This window comes from Taudactylus pleione, unplaced genomic scaffold, assembly GCF_031769625.1.
Source record: "Taudactylus pleione unplaced genomic scaffold, aTauple2 ptg000065l, whole genome shotgun sequence".
Taxonomy (NCBI): domain Eukaryota; kingdom Metazoa; phylum Chordata; class Amphibia; order Anura; family Myobatrachidae; genus Taudactylus; species Taudactylus pleione.
Window position 1 is genome coordinate 10,522,869 of NW_028284467.1, and position 19,393 is coordinate 10,542,261.

The window sequence follows — 19,393 nt, forward strand, 5'->3', positions numbered from 1 at the left end:
TCACTGTCCAATGTCTTCCCTAGATTTATGTTAAAGAGAACAGAAATCATAGGTTTTGTAGATCATTTTACTTTGGATTTGAGACATTTACCTGTTGCTTATGAAAATTATAAGAATACTGCTCAAACATCTCATCTTTGGTTTCTATGGTTCTTCCCAGTTTTTGTAGAACCTAAAAAAAGAAGAGGAGGATTACTGAAACTAAAATGGCAATGACGGGAAAAAAAATCTGTATTAAAATAATCAGGTGTTTTATATGTGAAAAGGGAGCTCACACTTTTTGGAGCTGCAATGCAAATGAAAAGTTATCATGTTTTAAATAAATCTGGCTCCCAATCTGGGTGGTATTTAGTTTTTCTGTAGCATAATGGAATATGGCAGCTTCCACTCATAGGGCCTGATTCAGCAAGGAACGCAATTCTGCTTATACGCAGGCAATGCAGTTGCTAATATCAGCGGTGATATGTAAATGTTTGCATTCGCAATGCGATCTCAACCTAACATGAGGACGCCCACTTCCCCTTACATCCGTATACTTTGGCGAAACAATCGGTAACATCGAGTAACATCGTACCCATACGCACAGTTAAGGCAGACCTCACTCAGGAATTGCTAACTTCTGCACACGCTAGGAGGCCTCAGGCTGCGTATGGAATTGCAGTGGATAATTTATGCACGCCCCTTCAACGGCGTCCTAACGCACTAGCACGCCTGCGTTATCCCGACCACCCCACTGTTACCACCCACACGCGGTACTTCCTGTCAATCACTCTGTGATAGGTCTGCGTAGCCTCTGCTATGCAGTTTCCACTGCAATTGCTAGTTTCTGCACGCGCACTGTGATGCATAGAAATGCGCAGAACGCAACAATCGACCGATTGCGTTCGTCTTTGCAACTGCGTTCCTTGCTGAATCAGGCCCATAGTACACAACAGGTTGCCTATGCATGCAGAATAATGCATAATACATATTTTAAATAAAACCTAAAAGGAATAATATATATTTCTCATCATGATATGCTGTTGGTAAATGTAGTGTTATTGGATTTGGTAAGAAAAAGTACCTAAATTAAATTTGTTTAATCTGAGAGCCATTTTTGTTAATAATTTTAATTAAAAGAGGCCATTCAATTAGTAGCTTGGCTTGGTTTGTCAATGTGCCGTTCCGAAACAGCATATTATGACCAGCAAGATCGTGAGTGGAGAGAGGGAAATAGAAGATAATGGATTGGGACAGCGGATTGCTTCCTCATTAATGCGTTAAAGCTACATTCCTCAAAAATGCTGGAGGAGTGTGTCTGAGAGAGGGAGACAAGTGAAAAGATGACTTCACGTCTGAGGTTTAGATTTGGTCGGAACAGGCATGGGAGGCTGAAGAGGAGTCTTGGGAGGCATGGATGAAACTGGGTGGCTTGAGCCAGGACTTCCTCATGTATTATGTGAAGAGTTATATGAACTGTAGAGGATGATGGGCCCGAAGGCAAGGCCAGTAAAGTAAATGTCTTTATTGAACAGCAGGTTGGAATGGGAACTGGATATATGATTCTAAAGAGATGGGCAGAATCGGATTAGGACCGATGATGCTAGACTGAGAGCTGAATCGGGTGGAGGCCAATATTGATGAATTGAAGAACTTGATCGGTTTGAGGCCGATATTGATGAATTGAAGAACTTGATCGGTTTGAGACCGACGTTGATGAATTGAAGAACTTGATTGGTTTGAGACTGATGTCGATGATTTGAAGAATGGGACCGATGTTTTGAGATATCAGCTAGGACCGATGGAGACAGATAGAAACAAGTCTCTGTGGTAAAACCAGACAAGAGTGTTAGATGGAATGGAGACTTGTAACCAGACTGGAGTATTAGATGGAATAGAGACTTGGAACTGGAATATAATGGACTGGAACCATTCAGAATGATGTGCGGTTTGGTTCTCCAGAAATCCGAATCCACCCGAATTTCATGAATCTCTGTAAATCCGAGTCGCAGTTCTGATCTCCTGAGGAGATCCGGGTAAATCCGGGTTGCGGTTCTGATCTTTTTGCGGTTCGGAATTTGTATTTAAATTCTGAATTTCTGGTTTTGGATTGCATAAATTACATGATTTTAGCTGTTTTTAAAACTTTTTATCTATTTTTTTTTAAAATTCAGATCCAAAACCAAAACACTTGAGGGTGGTTTTGCAAAACCAAATCCAGATTCAAAACCTTGAAGGAGATACAGATCCAAAACCAAAACACGGGGGTCGGTGCACATCCCTAGTTCAGATACAGATACAGAGCTGTAACTTCAGCAAAGCAATGTTGTACTGCAACGGCAACAGAAGCCAGTCAGGAGTAAATTTTATAGGGGAGGATCACTAGGGATTGGATGCTGTGAGCACTGGTCTGGAGGCCAGGGCCGGTGCAAGGTTTCTGGGCGCCCTAGCTAAAGGTCCACAATGCCGCCCCTGTTTTACCCCAAACCCTCCGCCCAGCTCACAGACACATACACAGTGATCTAATAATATTCACATGACCCGAATTAAAGGGATGATTCCCCCTGCAGTGCCCCCAGTAGTAAGGGCCCCTGTAGTGCCCCCAGTTGTAATGCCCTTATAGTGCCCCCAGTAGCAATGCTACCTGCAGTGCCCCCAGTAGTAATGCTCCCTGCAGTGCCCCAGTAGTAAGGCCCCTGTAGTGCCCACAGTAGTAAGGCCCCTGTAGTGCCCCCATATGATGCCCCCAGCAGTAAGGCCCCTGTAGTGCCCCCTGTAGTTTGCCCCCCCCGGCGCACACACACACATACACACGAAAAGAAATACTTACCTTAAACCCCGCTCCAGTGCCTGCTGCCGTCCGTCTCCGGCGCCCGCTCCTCGGAACTATGGGAATGATCTCATGAAGTCACTCCCATAGTGCACTGCGGGACCCTGGAAGCCGGAGCTCAGAAATGAGCTCAGTTCTCCGGCTGGCGCTGGGGTTGGGAGGGAGAGGAGAAAAGGAACCGGGTGCCCGCTTGTAACACAATCTCATTGGGCGCCCAGCGAATGGAGGGTGCTGGGTGTGCGATCGTTGGGCTGGCGGTCCCCTTAAGCCGCCGAGCTCCATAGCAACCACACCCCCTGCACCCTCCGTAGTTAGGCGGACTCAGAAGCACCCTCTAGTGGCTAGCGCCCCTGGGTAACAGCCTAAACTTGCCTAGTGGTAGTGCCGAAAGAGAGCAAGATGCATGAGAGAGGGGAGTAAAGAAGTAATGTGGGGTGGCCGTCCGCAGGGAAAGCAAAGAGAAGAAAAAATCTCTGCACATTTTAAATCTCCCCCACCTGCGTTGCAACATGGTGCACAGTTATTTGCTCTTGTTTAACTTAAGCTGGGTACACACTATGCAATTCTCAATCCCACGTGGCTATATCTGTCAGATAGGGCCAATAATTACTAAACACAAAATGGGATACATTATTAACATTTCAAGAAAGCCTGAACAGTAATGATTTTGGAGTGGTTCTTACATTTGCATCAAGTGAAAACATGGTGAATTTCTTAGATTTAACTGTATATATTGAAGACATGAAAATATGTACAAAAATTTAGAATAAACCCACTGATAGCAACTCCTTTATAAGTATGGACAGTAATCACCACCCTAGTTGGTTGCACGGAGTGCCGGGTAACCAATTCCGACAGGTGAAAAGAAATTGTACAAATAATGATACATATAAGGAACAGGTGGCGATTCTAAAAGATCAATTTTTGTGTAAAGGTTATGATGAGGCTCATTTGGAAGCCAGTCTTACACATATAGATGAAATTGAACGGGAAAATCTTTTAAGAATGAAAAAATTAAAAACAGCAAAAAGATTACTCGTGTTCTTTTGTAACCACCTTAAGTAATGATTATAAGTGAATTGAATCTATTTAAAAAAAAAAAAACATTGGCATGTATTAAAAGCTGATTCAATATTGTAGGAAAAAAAATATCTAACAAGCCGTTAATAATCTATTAAAGGACCCCTAACCTTAAAAATATGTAAGTGAGGAGTGCGATTCCCCCAGGTACCAACTTTTTCCAGTCAGATAAATTGAAGGGGTTTTATAAGTGTGGTTTGTGCCTAGGCTGTCAAAATTTCAAAAGTAATGAGGGAAATACTGTAAGATCACTACCTTTATGACCAATTCAAGTAAAAAGCAGTACAGTCTCAAGCAGTTTGCAACCTGTAACAACCACAATGTGTTTATTTGTTGCAATGTAGATGTTTAAAGCAGTATGTAGGGAGAACTAGCAGACCTTTTAAAACATGCCTAGTACCCCTTTCAGACAGAAAACCAAATTACTGGGTTAAACATTTCAACCCGGTAATTTGGTGATTTACACGGGACCTTTTTCTGTCTGAAACGGTCATCCCGGGTCTAAATTCCCGTGACTTCGACACAGGAATTTACCAGGGTCGGAGACACGGGCATTTAGTCTAGGGTTGACCCTTTCAGTCAGAAGAAATACACGTGTAAATCAGCAAATTGCTGGGTTGAATTTTTTGACCCGGTAATTTGCTCTTCTGTCTGAAGGGGGGTACAGACAGAGAATGGCAAAACAAGCCGGTATGCAAAAGTCGGGAAAAATCTGGGTTTTTTGCCATTTTCTGTCTGAAAAGGTGAACATTTAAGGAATATTCGTAATGGATTTGAAAAACATTGCATGTCTGCTCACTTTAAGATGGAACATAAGTGTTCTATTAAAGATCTAATAAGTTTTAAAGTGATTGAACAGATAAAAGGTAATTGTAGTAAAGATGATGTTAATACTGCTTTAGCTCACGCTGAAATGCGCTGGATTTACGAATTGGACACATTACATCCAAAAGGCCTCAATAATGAGTTTGAAATGAAGTGGTTTCTTTGAGTTTTTTTTCCTTTGTTGTTTATTATATGTTCTTTTTGTTTCGATAATGCCGTTATTTAGTGTTTGTAATATCTGCATATATATATGGAATATGGATGCTTATTGCTTTAAATAACCCAGGAATGTGTGTAACATAATAATGGGATGTAATGAGCATACCGGATCTTCTAGCTGGCGTATCAATTAGGGCAAAATTTGTCTCCACCTGCTCTTTGAAAAAGACCTGATCCAGGGTAGAAACGCATCAGCAGCAGGTGGAGACGTGAATACTTTTTTTTTACACAAACTGTTTTTATTGAAAAGAAAATCAAACACTTGTAGATATATCACAATGGAAAAAGCGTATAGATTCAAACAATTGACAATTGAAAGTTCCATTTCAAATAATACAATCAAAGTTCTAATATGATGTAAATAAATCGCATTGCAAGTTATACAATAAAATAAAATAAACAGTAGGCAATAATAATAAAATAGACAATCAATAAACAATATAGGGGGTAAGTTCAGGGGGAGGGAGGTCAGAGGGGAAGGAGGAAGCTAGCGGGAAATGGAGGGGGGGTGATCTGTGGGGGTAAAATACATAATCTCAAATAGATTATATCAGAATCAAGAAGAGACAGATACGTGTACCGGGTTGGAGCCATTAAACATGGAATATTGTGTAGATCCCTTGAATAACAGCCAAGGGGACCATAAAACAGTAAAGTCGGTGGGACTACCTTTAGAGAAGGTTATGATATCCTCCATATCCATGTAATAATCGATCCTCTTGAACCAATCTTTAATGGAGGGAGGAGAGGTGGACTTCCATAACACAGGGATTACCGCTTTAGCTGCATTGTGTAAGTGCCTCAGCAATGAATTCTTGTATGACGCCATGTGAGAAGAGTTTATGTTTAAAAGCCAAAAGCCAGGATCTCTAGGGACCTCTCCCCCAAGAATTATCTTGGAACATTCAAATACGTTCAACCAAAAATTAGACAAGGAGAGGCAGTCCCACCATATGTGGAGAAGGCTACCTGGTGCAGAATTACATCTCCATTTTATTTAAAAGTACTGGATATCTATACCAGCGTGTTAGGACTTTGTAGCTTTGTAGAGGGTTTCAAGAGTAGCTATACAAGAAGAACTGGCAAAGGTGTTCGTAAAAACAATCTCCCAATCAATATCCTGAACTGTATCTTGAAGTTCCTTCTCCCAAACCGCAGTAAATTGAGGGGGTAGTTTATACAAATTTCCAATAATTAGTGAATACAATTTGGATATAGTATGGGATGGAGCTTGAGAGGAAGAACACAAAGACTCAAATAAGGTAAGTGTCCTGGTGAGATCAGGGAGCTTGCAAGAAGCGGTGATAAAGTGCCATATTTGGAGGTATTTCCAAAATTCGGATTGGGGGAGGTGCCAGGATTCCTGGAGTTCTGTAAACGGACGCACCCCTGACGAACAAACCATCTGACCCAATCGAAAGTGACCATCGCTCATCCAGTTTTTGAAGGGCAGTATTGAGAGCCCAGGAAGAAAGTCCAAACTCCCAAGGAAGGAAGTGAGAGGGGAAACATTAGATGAAATGTGGTGGAGACTTCGCAATTTCCGCCAAGCATGTACTGTAGGTGTTATAGTGGGATGTCTAACAGTTGGCAGTTTGGGAAGCCATGGAGCAATTTATATGGGTTGAGCCAGACTGCTCTCCTCCAACATGATCCACTGTTTGAAACCCTTCGCTCGAGTCCATTCAAGAACATGATTAAGCATTATGGCCTGATAATAGCTAGTATTGTGGGGAAGTTGCAGACCTCTGTCTTGTTTACGGTAAAGGATAGCATATTTAAAGCGTGGTGTAGAGGTGTTCCAGACGAACCTACGAATAAGGCGTTCCATCTCCGCAAACCACGCCGGGGGAATGTGGATTGGGAGGGTTTGCATTAATATAAATTTTTTGGCAAGGAATTCATTTTGATCACGTTAATCCTGCCGATCCAGGATAAACGAGTGGTACGCCATTTGGCTAAGTCAGTGCGGATCGTTTGTAATAATGGTAAAAAATTATTCGAGAACAGTTGGGATAGGTCTTTAGTCAGGAAGACTCCAAGATATTTAAGTCTGGTGGGATGCCAGGTAAAGGAGAAGGATTGTTTCAAATAATTTACCAAAGAAGGAGGAGCAGTCAAACTCATAGCCACAGATTTATAATAATTAATTTTAAATTTTGAAAACATGCCAAATTTTTGGAATTCTGAAACAAGGTTCAGAAGAGAGGTAGCCGGGTTAGAGAACACTGCAAGAAGGTCATCTGCAAAGAGTGCTAGCTTATGTTCCTTGCTACCTATATGGATACCAGAAATTGACCAAGATGACATTTCCAAGATCACGGTGTGGGAGGCACATAAATGTGTACCCCGGGGCACTATAGAAGACACAATTTGGGATTTGCAATAGGCATCTTGTAAAAGTAGATCGTTAAAATGACATGACCAAGGATTGAGCGAGAGTTGTGGAAGGGAAAGGGTAAGAAAAACTGGAGCATGGTCAGACTATGTGATAGATCCTATAGAAGTGTTTGATATGAGATGTAGGTGGCGGTGACTTAAGAAAAAATAATCGATTCTCGAGTAAGTGTGATGAGGACGAGAGAAGAAGGTAAAGTCAGACACAGCTGGATGGGCGATCTGCCAGGAATCAGCTAGCTGATGGTCGTGAAGGGTGCGTCTCATCCGGCTAAACTCCTTCCCTGGCCTATGAGTCGTTTTATTGGAAGTGTCACGGAGAGGGTCAAGGGGCCAATTTAAATCACCTCCCATAACCGTAATTCCTTCCAGCAAAGTCTCAGCTTTATCTAAAACACCAGCAATAAAAGAGGGTTGACCAGAATTAGGTGTGTAAACATTCAAAAAGGAGAAGCGCTGATGGTATAGAGTACATTAAACCAGAATACCTCTACCTTCAACCAGATTATGTATGGAAATATCCGATATCGGTAAGTGACGAGCAAACACAACTGCAACACCTAAAGTCGTACTTACTGAATTATCACTAGAAAATGTTTGAGGATAATAGAAATTTTTTAAAGGGGGGGCATGCCCTTTCTTGAAATGTGTTTCTTGTATAAGTGCTATATCTACTTTATCAGCACGAAAGGACCTTAGCATTTGGGATCTCTTTTCAGGAACATTCAATCCTTTGGCATTGATGGTGACAATCCGCAACACAGGTTTACGACTAGACATAAATTAATAATGTAAAGATAACGTAGCAATCTGCACCACTTGATACAGTGTTAGTTACCCAATCATGTAAGTCACCCCTGAATAATGGGAGGGTAGTGGGAAGGGAAAAGGGACGGAAAAAGAGGGAAGGAAAGAGAAAAAATAAAAGAAAAAACATAATTGCATACAATAGACACATGTATAAAACATTAAGTATAGTTAAGGATTGAAACCTTAAAATGCTGCATCTGGACAACCAGGAGACAAAAAAAAACTCCATGTCCAGGGTGTAAAGAAAAAAAATGCAGCATTGAGGGGGTTCGGAGGGACGGTAACAACAACCACCCAAATATATGATTATAAAATTAAATCAACTTCAACTAGGCAAATCACACAATTAACATTGCATTATAAAACTTATAGACGTAATAAGGAGTAACGTCACACATATTGCTGTTATAGTTAGTGAAAATATACCAAAAATGCAATAAAATGAACGTTGGCATCATAACAATTAAATATATGACTAAGACCGGAGTCTTTTGTAGATAGGAAGAAACTGAAACGGTCTCACCAATTATAAATATATGGTGAAGTGGTCAAGTCTCTTCTACAGGTATTCGGAGAGACGGACGTCTTGTCCTCCGTTTGGAGCTTGAAGTACGATGCCATTTTTCTCCATCAGAAGGAAGGGAAGGAACCGCTAGAGGTCTGTGTAGGTTCTCCCAATCTGGGAGTGCCACTGGACTTATGCCCAAAGCCGAGAAGAAGGAAGGGAGGTCATCGGAAGAGTGGAGAACAACTTTTTTTCCATTATGAGTTACTTGTAAATTAAATGGGAAATCCCAACGGTATCTCAAGGAATGTTTGCGAAGTTGTTCTGTGAGTGGTCTCAGAGCCTTCCTTTGTTGCAAGGTATACCATGATAGGTCGGGAAAGAGTTGGATTTTATCCCCGTTGAAATCGACCTCTTCAAGTTGTCGGACCTTCTGTAAGATAGCTTCTTTCTGGGTATGGTAGTGAAGGCGACATATTACATCTCGGGGTTTGTCAGTGGGTAGACCTCTCGGGCAGAGGGCCCGATGCGCCCTGTCAAACAAGATTTCACTATTGGGGTCTAGACCGAGGATCTCCCCAAATATTTTCGTGAGGGCATCTGTGAGGTTAGGTTGCATTACATCTTCAGGTAGACCATGTATCCTGATGTTGTTTTGTGTACCACGATTATCCAGGTCATCCATACGTGATTTGAGAGAGCGGATCTCAGATTGTTGGTGAGAGAGAACTTCTGTAAATTGGTGAAAAACGCCCGCAGATACCTCTTTATAATCTTTCAGGCCGTCAATCCTGATCGCCAATTCAGCCATATCCGATTGTATAATGGCTACTTCCTGATGAATAGTAGACTGAAGCCTGGCCTCCAGGGATTGAAAGTCCTGTTTCGTTGGTAGTGATCTGACGTGGGAGAGAATTTCACTAATCTCATCCCAGAAGGAGGGTGCTGAAGGGCTGGAACTAAGATTAGCTCCTGGAGACATTCTGTCTGATGAAGAAGAGGCAGCAGGCGAGGCTGGTGCAGAGGCCTCATCCACCGCAGTGGCACCAGCAGGCTTTAAAAACTGATGGATATCTTGATGGGATCCGCTATCTGACCTACCACCAACTTCGGACCTGGATCTTTGTTTCTTGTCCTTCCACATTCTGAGTTTAAAAACTGTATATTTGTGACATAGAAAATGATCTGCTCAGATTTCCATATGTGAAGGTGACTAGTGAAGAAAGAAAAAGGATTGGGTCATCGCCAGGGACCGTCCCTCCTAAAAGACCTAGGCAGCCATCAGAAGTACCGTCACATCATGACAGAGAGAGAATCAGCAGTGGTTTCGTGTCATCAGAGAAATATGGAACTCGTGTTGGGTCGATAGATAAGGAAAGTACTTAGAATAAAATATGACAGTCTCTAGGGGATGATGAGAACTCTTGGTAGTGAGTTTCCAAAAGACAACCACAAGAGGGAGCCAAAAGAGCTGGTATTGTTGATGAGGAGTAAATCAGTGTAGAATACTTGAGGGTAACTTTTGTTAAGTAATATAGATAGATATAGGTATTAAATCCAGGTAGGTCTCTTTGGTGAGCATATATGTTATAATTATCACAACCTCTTAATGTTCATACAGTGGGGCATAGAGGGTTTGAGAGCTTTATGTGGAGTGAGTAGGATCACTATAATGAAATCATTAAGCCACCAGAGATGGATACTGTGTAGCCCACGCTCAGCACTCTACAGATAATGGGAAATAGTACAGGGATCACCGAGGGTGTAGGCGGCAATAAAATAGCAGCTAATGGCATTTGCAGCCCTCCGTAATGAGCCTGACACACTCACCACGCTTCAGGAGGACAGGAGGTCTGAGACACCGCGTCTTATCCATCCACAGTCCACAGGCTTCAGCACTCCCCAGAAGGCAGCCAAGCGGAGTCTAAAGAAGCGTTGCAGGGGGCCCATGCTCCGGACCTCTTGCCTCCAGGATTTACAAGATGGCGGGCGCTCCCGCGGGTCCGCGTCACTCACCCGCTGAGAGCAGGCCAGCGGGGATGCATGACCAGGTAAGGCCCCCAAGTGAAGTGTGGTCGCAGCGGCGTCAACGAGGGGAGACCCCAGCGGGGGGCTGAGAGGAGACACCGGCGTCTATAGCGGGACCGCTATCAGTCAGGCCACGGGCGGCTACCACAACTCCAGGTCCCAGTTCCAAGGGCGGTGAGTAGGTCACAGCCCGCAGGAGGGTAGGAGACCCTCCCCGACTCCGCAGTCCTACCTCAGGGATGCCCGCCGGTGCTGGGCGCAGTATGGTAGCTCACCAGTGTGATTTAGGCTGGATGAATAGTAGAAGTATGCTTAAAAAAAGCTTCCAGATCAGGAGCTGCAGAATCGCACGTCTCCTCTAAATGGCTGCCAGGCCTCGCCCCCGTGAATACTTTTAAAGTATAGAGTGCTCAGGTTTGATTTGGTAAGCCGGATGAGCAGAAATGTCAGCATCATGTCACACACTAGAAGCTGCGCTGAAGTGTGGTTCAGTGAGCTGAGCGATGGCAAAACGCTGGGAGCCGGAGTGAAGGAAGACCAGCAATCCCAACCTAACAGAAGTCCCGGGTAAACAGTAAGCTGTGGGCTTGTGAATATTACTGTCACAACCCAAGGAAAGCTCTTTGCAGGTTGGTGAGATCTACCACAATATACAGGCTTCCCATAAGATCCGGGAGCTCCAAATAGCATTCTGTTTTTCTGACATATGCATATACTAGCTACCATGAAATCTACGCACTTTATATGAGGACATTATTTTTATTTTCAATAAAAGGAGTATGTTTTATCACATATATATATATATATATATATATATATATATACTGTATATCTGATTAGAGTGACTGTGTTCTGTTTATAAGTGGATATATAAAAAAATCTGAATTTGACCTTTTTCCCAGACGCACACTTTTGGAGACATACATGAGCATTAACCTTCTGTTTATGAGAAGTTTTTTTTAGCAATATGGATATTTATGGTAAAGGAAAAATAGGAATCTGAACAGGAAAAGCAGCATCACTATATTCTTTTTTATTGTCTGATGTTTGGGCCAATAATTATGTATTGTGTACACAGCACCAGGGCCCAACTGTTCATCTTGAAACCCATCAGATCGGCTCCCGATATACATGCTATGTTGGTCCCATCTTTTCGGTTAAGGCTGAAGTAGTCCTATCACTAATACTAGAATATATACCGATTAAGAGTATCTATATTGCAACTAAAACGACATTGATTCTAAAAATTACATTCTAAGTTTCAATATTTATGTTGATACTTTTTACAAATGCGACTGTGTGATTGCAATTCACTTTTCTTGTGCTGGACCCATATTTTGGACTGTATGAGTAAACGTGAACCGTTCCTTGTGCTTTATTGTCAACACCTGGGGGATATCACTTATGTATAACATTATGGGCGGAATGCATGACGCATCGCACTCGGGATGTGATGTATCCCACCGGTCTTCGCATTCATGCTGACGTTGGTAACGCCGGCATGTATGACGATCACTGCAAAGGACGCTCTCACAGTAAGGGCGCCCCTTTGCCAGTGGCATCCCTCCATGCTGTCACCCCGTGCAGGGAGGGACGCTGTGCACGTGGTGAAGCAGAGCCCTGATGAAAAGGGCATGGCCTCATGGGCATGGCCACGCGGCCCAAACCCCCATGGTCCTGTGCTTCTTACTGGGAAAGGGGGGCTTGTGCAGGAGGTGCGGACTGCCCTGTGTGCAGTGCCAGCTCCCTCACAGTGTCAGGAGCCGAGTGCTGCACTTAATACTACAGTGCAGCATCCAGCTCCTTACACTGAAGGGAAGTCTGCACCTTGGTGTCACCCCTCAGCGTGTGATACCAAGGTGCGGCCTGCACCCGCCTTGTGACGCCACTGCCCTTTGCGATGGAGGGACCACCAATGTCTATGACTCAGAAGCCCCTCCGGCATCCTTCCACGCATGAAGCCGGGTATGCTGGGAGGGATCTGATCGGATCCCTCTTTCAGCACTCTGTGGAAAGAAGCACATAACCTTCTATGGGTAATGTCAAAAGGAAGATGGCATTACCCACCGCAGTGCATAGCATTCTGGGGCTTGGTGCATATGAGAAATGCAGTCAAACCGGCATTTTCGGGGTTTGACTGTATTTCTCACCTTGCTGCATCCCTCCCCATAACCTATCAGTATGCAATTCAATTTGCTGGTGCTAATTGGCCGCATGCTGAGATGGGGCATGCCGCGAGGGCACACTCCATGACACGTGACCACACCTCGTGATGCGTGGCCATGCCCCAGTGACACATGACTACGTTCACTTTCCAGTGTGCACGTGCCCAGAGAATGCTGGGACCAGTTCTTGGCCCCAGTCTGTCCCTGCATACTGACTATTCACAGCCCCTCTTTCATGTGCTCACTTTCTGTTGTTCACCACCATTTACTAATATCATTTACACATTCTCATGCATGCACTTACCACTGACTCCCTCTGTTACTCTTGCTTATTGATCATCTTATTTACCACCATCTCTGTCCTTCTCTCTTACCATCCCGCCATGCACACATTGTTTCACCCTCCGGTCTACCCCTCTCTACAACATGCCAGCTATGTCCTTTCTTCATTACTTCTCTTGGCTGTTGCAGTGGTGAATGTATGTATGTGCACAGCAGTAATGGGATGCATTTAGAGGAGGGAGCAGTACAGTACTGTACAGTATGTCTGGCTTATGTGACAGTGACCATGCCCACTTCTTATATATGGAGGTGCGCACGTGTTTGGTGTGACATCTATTAGTATGAATATCTATTATTTTCTCTGCATATACAACACAATAACATGCTGGCTTTAAAGATGAAACTATGGGCCTGGTTCAACAGTGCACGCAAGTGTGAGTGTGCAGCATGGGTCCTCCTAAGACGCACGCAAGCCCTTGATTGCCTCTGCCTGATTGACAGGCAGAGGCATTTAAGGGGCGGTCCGGGGGCGGCTGGCGTTCCCAGAAACGGGCGTGTCTGCCCCATTTTCTGGGAGTGGCCAGCCCAGAGACTGCGTGGATGTACGCAGTCTGCTGGGCTCGCAAGCCGGCCAGCCTGAGTAAGCTGAGGCTTACTCAGCTGGCCGGCCGCCCGGCGCCATCCACCATCGCGATCATCGACCACCGATGGTCGCGATGGTGATCCCAGCCTGCGACCTCCTTCGCAGTGCTGGGATCGCAATGCAGCAGGGGGCAGGGGGTGTCATACACCTTCTGCTGCATTTACATTATTGCAAGGATCGCCTGCGTGCAGCTTTGCAATTGCAATCCTTGCTGAATCAAGCCCTATGGCCGCTCCCAGGCACTTAAAGGCTGAAATAAAAAAACCATTGTATACTAATGTATTTATTACTCAACTATTAAATTAATGCATCTTACATGGAGTTTGAAATAAAGGTCAACTCGAAGTCAAGTTGCAAATTCATTGTTGCTAGCACACTTCCTGCTATGTAGCACTACATATCTCTTATAGTGAACAGGATGTTAAAACCACAATGTACTTTATGTAGCACAAAGTTGTGGCACTCTGTTTTTCTATGTTATTTTAAATAGTTAAAGGCGCAGTCTTGTTTTTGGAAACCATTACAATCATAGCAAAGCAGCGCTCTATCATGATGAAAAACATGTATTTATTAACCGTTGTTTATATAGCGCACTTGTATTCCACAGCGCTTATTACAGAGAATATTAGACCACTCACATCAGTCCCTGTCCAAGTGGAGCTTACAATGTTTGTTCCCTACCACATATACACATACGTACTAGGGTTATTTTTGTCAGTCGTCAATTAACCAACCAGTATATTTTTGGATTGTGGGTGGAAACTAAAGCATCCAGAAGAAACCCACACAAACACAGGGAGAATTGAAGCCAAGACCTAAGTGCTATGAGGCTGTAATGCTAACCATTACACCAACCGTGCTGCCCGATGATTACATTTCTTTCACCACAACTATGGCACTACACACTGCTTTAGAAAACATTCTATATTTCCTATGCACTGCCCTAAACCCATGACGATGTCCCTTACACAGTGCTTTATAAAACCGGCTATGCTGCCTATGCCCTTCGCTGGCTAACCCCACAAAAACGTCCAGTGTACACAGTATTATAAAATACCGTAACTGCCTGTACACTGCACTAACGCCACAGCAATATCACTGCACAGAGATTTATAAAACACAATGGGGCTTGTTGAACATACACATATCTGTGGGGCACATCTACCATGTTTTTGCTCTACCCATGCTCCATACCAGAGTCTACGTAAGTACGGGCGATGCAGAATCGTACGCATCTCAGACCAGTCCACTTGTGACCGACCACTTGGCGTAACTGAAGTGTAACGGGGCAATTTCACAAAGGTAACTTTCAATTGTATTGACAGAATTGTGGGCTATGTTGAGTTTGGCGAAAGCGGAAATAAGTCTATTTTTAAATGTATATTTTACACCAAGGCTAGGGCTGTGCAAGTGTTGATGATGACGGGCATCAAATCATGCATACAGATAGGGCTGGTCCCCTCTGAAAAATGGGTACAACTTGGCATAAGGGCAAAAATATGCATTTAGTTCAGTGCACGCAATGTGGGAGCAATGATGGCTGATTAGCATTCAATTCAGCATCAGCCCCACTATACTGGACTATAAACTGCAAAGAAGACACTGGAAGACGCTAGACACTAGAACACAAGAATGTAAGAATGTATGTGGTATGGGAATGTGACTGGGCTAGGCATAAGTAGATAATAAATATTTAACGTGTTATAAAGGATCAAGGACAATGGATTGTTGAAGTGACTAACATGAGGGCTAACGTTGACAATGGAACAATAGGAGCAGAGTGTTCTGAGATAGCAGTTATGCAGTGACAGCATCCCCTGCCTATATGGACTAGCCTTGTTGCTATGGAAATGGTAACCTACATAAAGCCAAGCAATATGGCAGTATGGTACTATGCTAGCTGTTTGAATGGGCGTGAATATATATATATAAATATATACACATTATTTATATAATGCTAGCGTTTGCCCGCAGCTTTGCTCAAGTGGGTGTCTGTTATTGCTCAACAGAACTAATTTTACAGTAGTGGACAGTAGTGGCATCTAATATTGTGAAGTATATTTGATATGTAGTATTTGCAACATCATGAGTCAACATAAGCTGCCTGATTATTGCTTAATGTATAGTTGGAATTTCCTGTGAAATAGATTTTGAGATATATAAGTATCTATGTATTTCTATATGCATACATACTGTATATAACTGTTTGCATTCAGGGTGTGCAATAAATGTAGATAGTGTGTGTGAGTATGTATGTGTATATATATATATATATATATATATATATATATATATAGTTCCTCTGGCAGCGGCACTCCACATGAAAGATAACAGTAGGCAGGAATTATTGCATCAACATTTCGATGCCCTTTAGTGCATCGTTCTCAAGATGCATCTTGAGAACGATGCATTAAAAGGCATCAAAACGTTGATGCAATAATTCCTGCCTACTGTTATCTTTCATGTGGAGTGCCGCTGCCAGAGGAACTGTATTTGGGACCATTGTTAGTTACATGCGGAGGGCACCCTTCTTTATTGCTGACTGGGAGTGCCATCTATTCTGGATATATATATATATATATATATATCTATCTATATATATATATATATATATAATGTCATTTGGACCTGAGGAGTCTATGCAAATTCCTATAAAACATTTTTTTTGTCTCTATAGTTCATAAACAGTCCCAAAAAGTATATTTGTCCCCAAAAAGTTATATTTAAATACATCTAGTCATTTTTGGCTTGAGGAGCCTGCACACTGCACATGCCGAGTGTCAAGCGTCTCGTTTTTCCTTTGTTGCTCCTCTCCCTGATATCACATTGAGATAATACATACCTCAGCCTCAGTTTCTTATATAATATAGAATGATTTCATATGCATGCCCGGCTGTGCCGCAGGGAGGCTCTAAGCCGGACACCCGCTGAGATGTTATTACCAGTGGGCGACCGGCTCCTTCCCTGCAGTGCCGCGGTAGCCGGAGGCTGGAGTTCTCTTCTGAACTCCAGCTTCTGCCTCTCTCCATGCGCACTATGGGAGAGACGTCATGACGTCTCTCCCAGTGTTCCGAGGAGCATCCGGGCGGACGGGATGGCGGCGGATGCAGGAGCGGGGATTAAGGTGTTTTTTTTTTTTTTACAAGTGGCACTACAGGGGCATTATATAGGGGCACTACTACAGGGGCAATATATGGGGCACTACTACAGGGGGATTATATGGGGCACTACTACAGGAGCACTATATGGGGGCACTACTACAGGGGCATTATATGGGGGCACTGCTACAGGGGCACTATATGGGGGCACTACTACAGGGGCACTATATGGGGGCACTACTACAGGGGCATTATATGGGGGCACTACTACAGGGACACTATATGGAGGCACTACTACAGGGGCATTATAAGGGGGCACTACTACAGGGGCACTATATGGGGGCACTACTACAGGGGCACTATATGGGGGCACTACTACAGGAGCATTATTGGGGGCACTACTACAGGGACACTATATGGGGGCACTACTACAGGGGCATTATATGGGGGCACTACTACAGGGGCACTATATGGGGGCACTACTACAGGGGCATTATATGGGGACACTACTATAGGGGCATTATATGGGGGCACTACTACAGGGACACTATATGGGGCACTACTACAGGGGCATTATATGGGGGCACTACTACAGGGGCACTATATGGGGGCACTACTACAGGGGCACTATATGGGAGCACTACTACAGGGGCATTATATGGGGGCACTACTATAGGGGCATTATATGGGGGCACTGCTGCAGGGACACTATATGGGGGCACTACTACAGGGGCATTATATGGGGGCACTACTACAGGGGCACTATATGGGAGCACTACTACAGGGGCATTATATGGGGGCACTACTACAGGGGCATTATATGGGGCACTACTGCAGGGGCATAGCTATGGGTGCACTACTACAGGGGCATTATATGGGGGCACTACTACAGGGGCATTATATGGGGGCACTACTATATGATTTCCTTCCTTCAAATCAAGGGGGTAATGGCATATCTAAATATATTTTGGGGTAAAAGGTTAAAAAAGTTCCCTGACCCCTGATGTATAATATTTATTTCTGCTTTATTTCTGATTTATTATTAAATTAATAACTAATGCGACCACTTTCATCCTTGCCAGTGTCATTTCTTGGTGAGTTACAGGTATATTTTCCATGTGTAGATGTGATGGAAGAGAGAGGAATTTATGCTACACAAACATATAAATACAAAGCACACAATGCTCCCTATACACTATACTAAACCCACAGCAATTTCACTACACACTGCCTTGCTGTAGAAAACAAGCTGCACTGTCTATACACTGAACCGTTTCTGTGATAGAAGAAAACATAGTGGTCATTAACCAATGAGCCACTTGTCCCTATTAAACAGTTTACATATATAACCTACTGTGAAAAAATGTGTATTGGCATATGTTACATATGAGGTATTGCACAATATGAGAAGCATTACACATTAAATATAATAGGATTTATTGCAGGCATACAGTTTCACAGCACTAGGTTTGGAAATAGTTCACAATTCTGTTGTACCTTTTCTTGTGCACGAGAGATTCTCTTTTGGACATTTTTGGCAAAGACCCCTGCACCTCCTTGCTTGGCTTCTGCCATAGTTGTTTGTTAATAGATGTGGTTTCCTAATGTCTGTGTGGGTACTTTGCAGCTAGAGAAGTGTCAGCTCCTCCCCAGCTTTACTTCTTCCGCTGTGAGATTTCTCAAACCACTTCACTTTTTAAACATCTTTCCTCTTCTTACGTATGAATATTTTTCTATCACTTACTCAACGTTAACCTATGTGAGAACACCCGGTTACATCCCAGTTACATCACTTCAGCAGTAATTGGGCATGTGACTGAGTTGCATACAACTCCACATCGCATGTAGTTGCGTACACTTGGTTCTGCCGCATGCACAGTGTGGAATCACACAAGATAAGCTCCACAAACTTGCGTCCAACTAACTACATTAGTCCCCAAAGTGTTTTGTTCAAATGTATACTTTTATATAATGCATATATGCATTAAATGTTTGAAAAAAATCAAAATGACACCTACCATGGAAAGCAAGTACGCCTCATTTACGTGGCTATCAAAAAATGTATAAATGCACCCATATGCAGAGTAATGCTCATGGACGGAAAGTGGCATTGGTCGCAGTACACCACTTATATCACAGGCGTATTTACTTTCCAGTTAAGCCTAAACTCTGTTTAACACCAATTTAAGATTTTGACACCTTTATATAAAAATCTATAGGTTTTTTTTGGTCCTCTAATATATACCCTTTAATATATTATCAACTTTTTAGCCATGTTGCACCTCTTTAGTGAAAAAGCACTATTATTATTATTATTATTATTATTATTATTATTATCATCACCAGTTGCTTATATAGTGCACACATATTCCGCAACATTTTACAGAGGATTTTTGGCCATTCACATCAGTCCCTGCCCCAGTGTAGCTTACAATCTTTGTTCCCTACCATTATGATGGTATTAACTCCAAAATACAGTATTTTAAATTAGCCCTTGTTATTCTCTAATATGGAACTAATACATAACACTAC

General features: G+C 43.1%; 1 protein-coding gene across 1 annotated transcript in view; it reads right to left on the reverse strand.

Moving 5' to 3' along the window:
- Nucleotides 1-18,436, reverse strand: part of BIN2 (bridging integrator 2) — a 51,806-nt gene extending 33,370 nt beyond the window's left edge. The window contains 2 exon segments of the mRNA XM_088466309.1: nt 92-172; nt 18,359-18,436. Of these exon segments, the coding sequence (XP_088322435.1) occupies nt 92-172; nt 18,359-18,436 (159 nt within the window).
- Nucleotides 18,437-19,393: the final 957 nt, after the last annotated feature.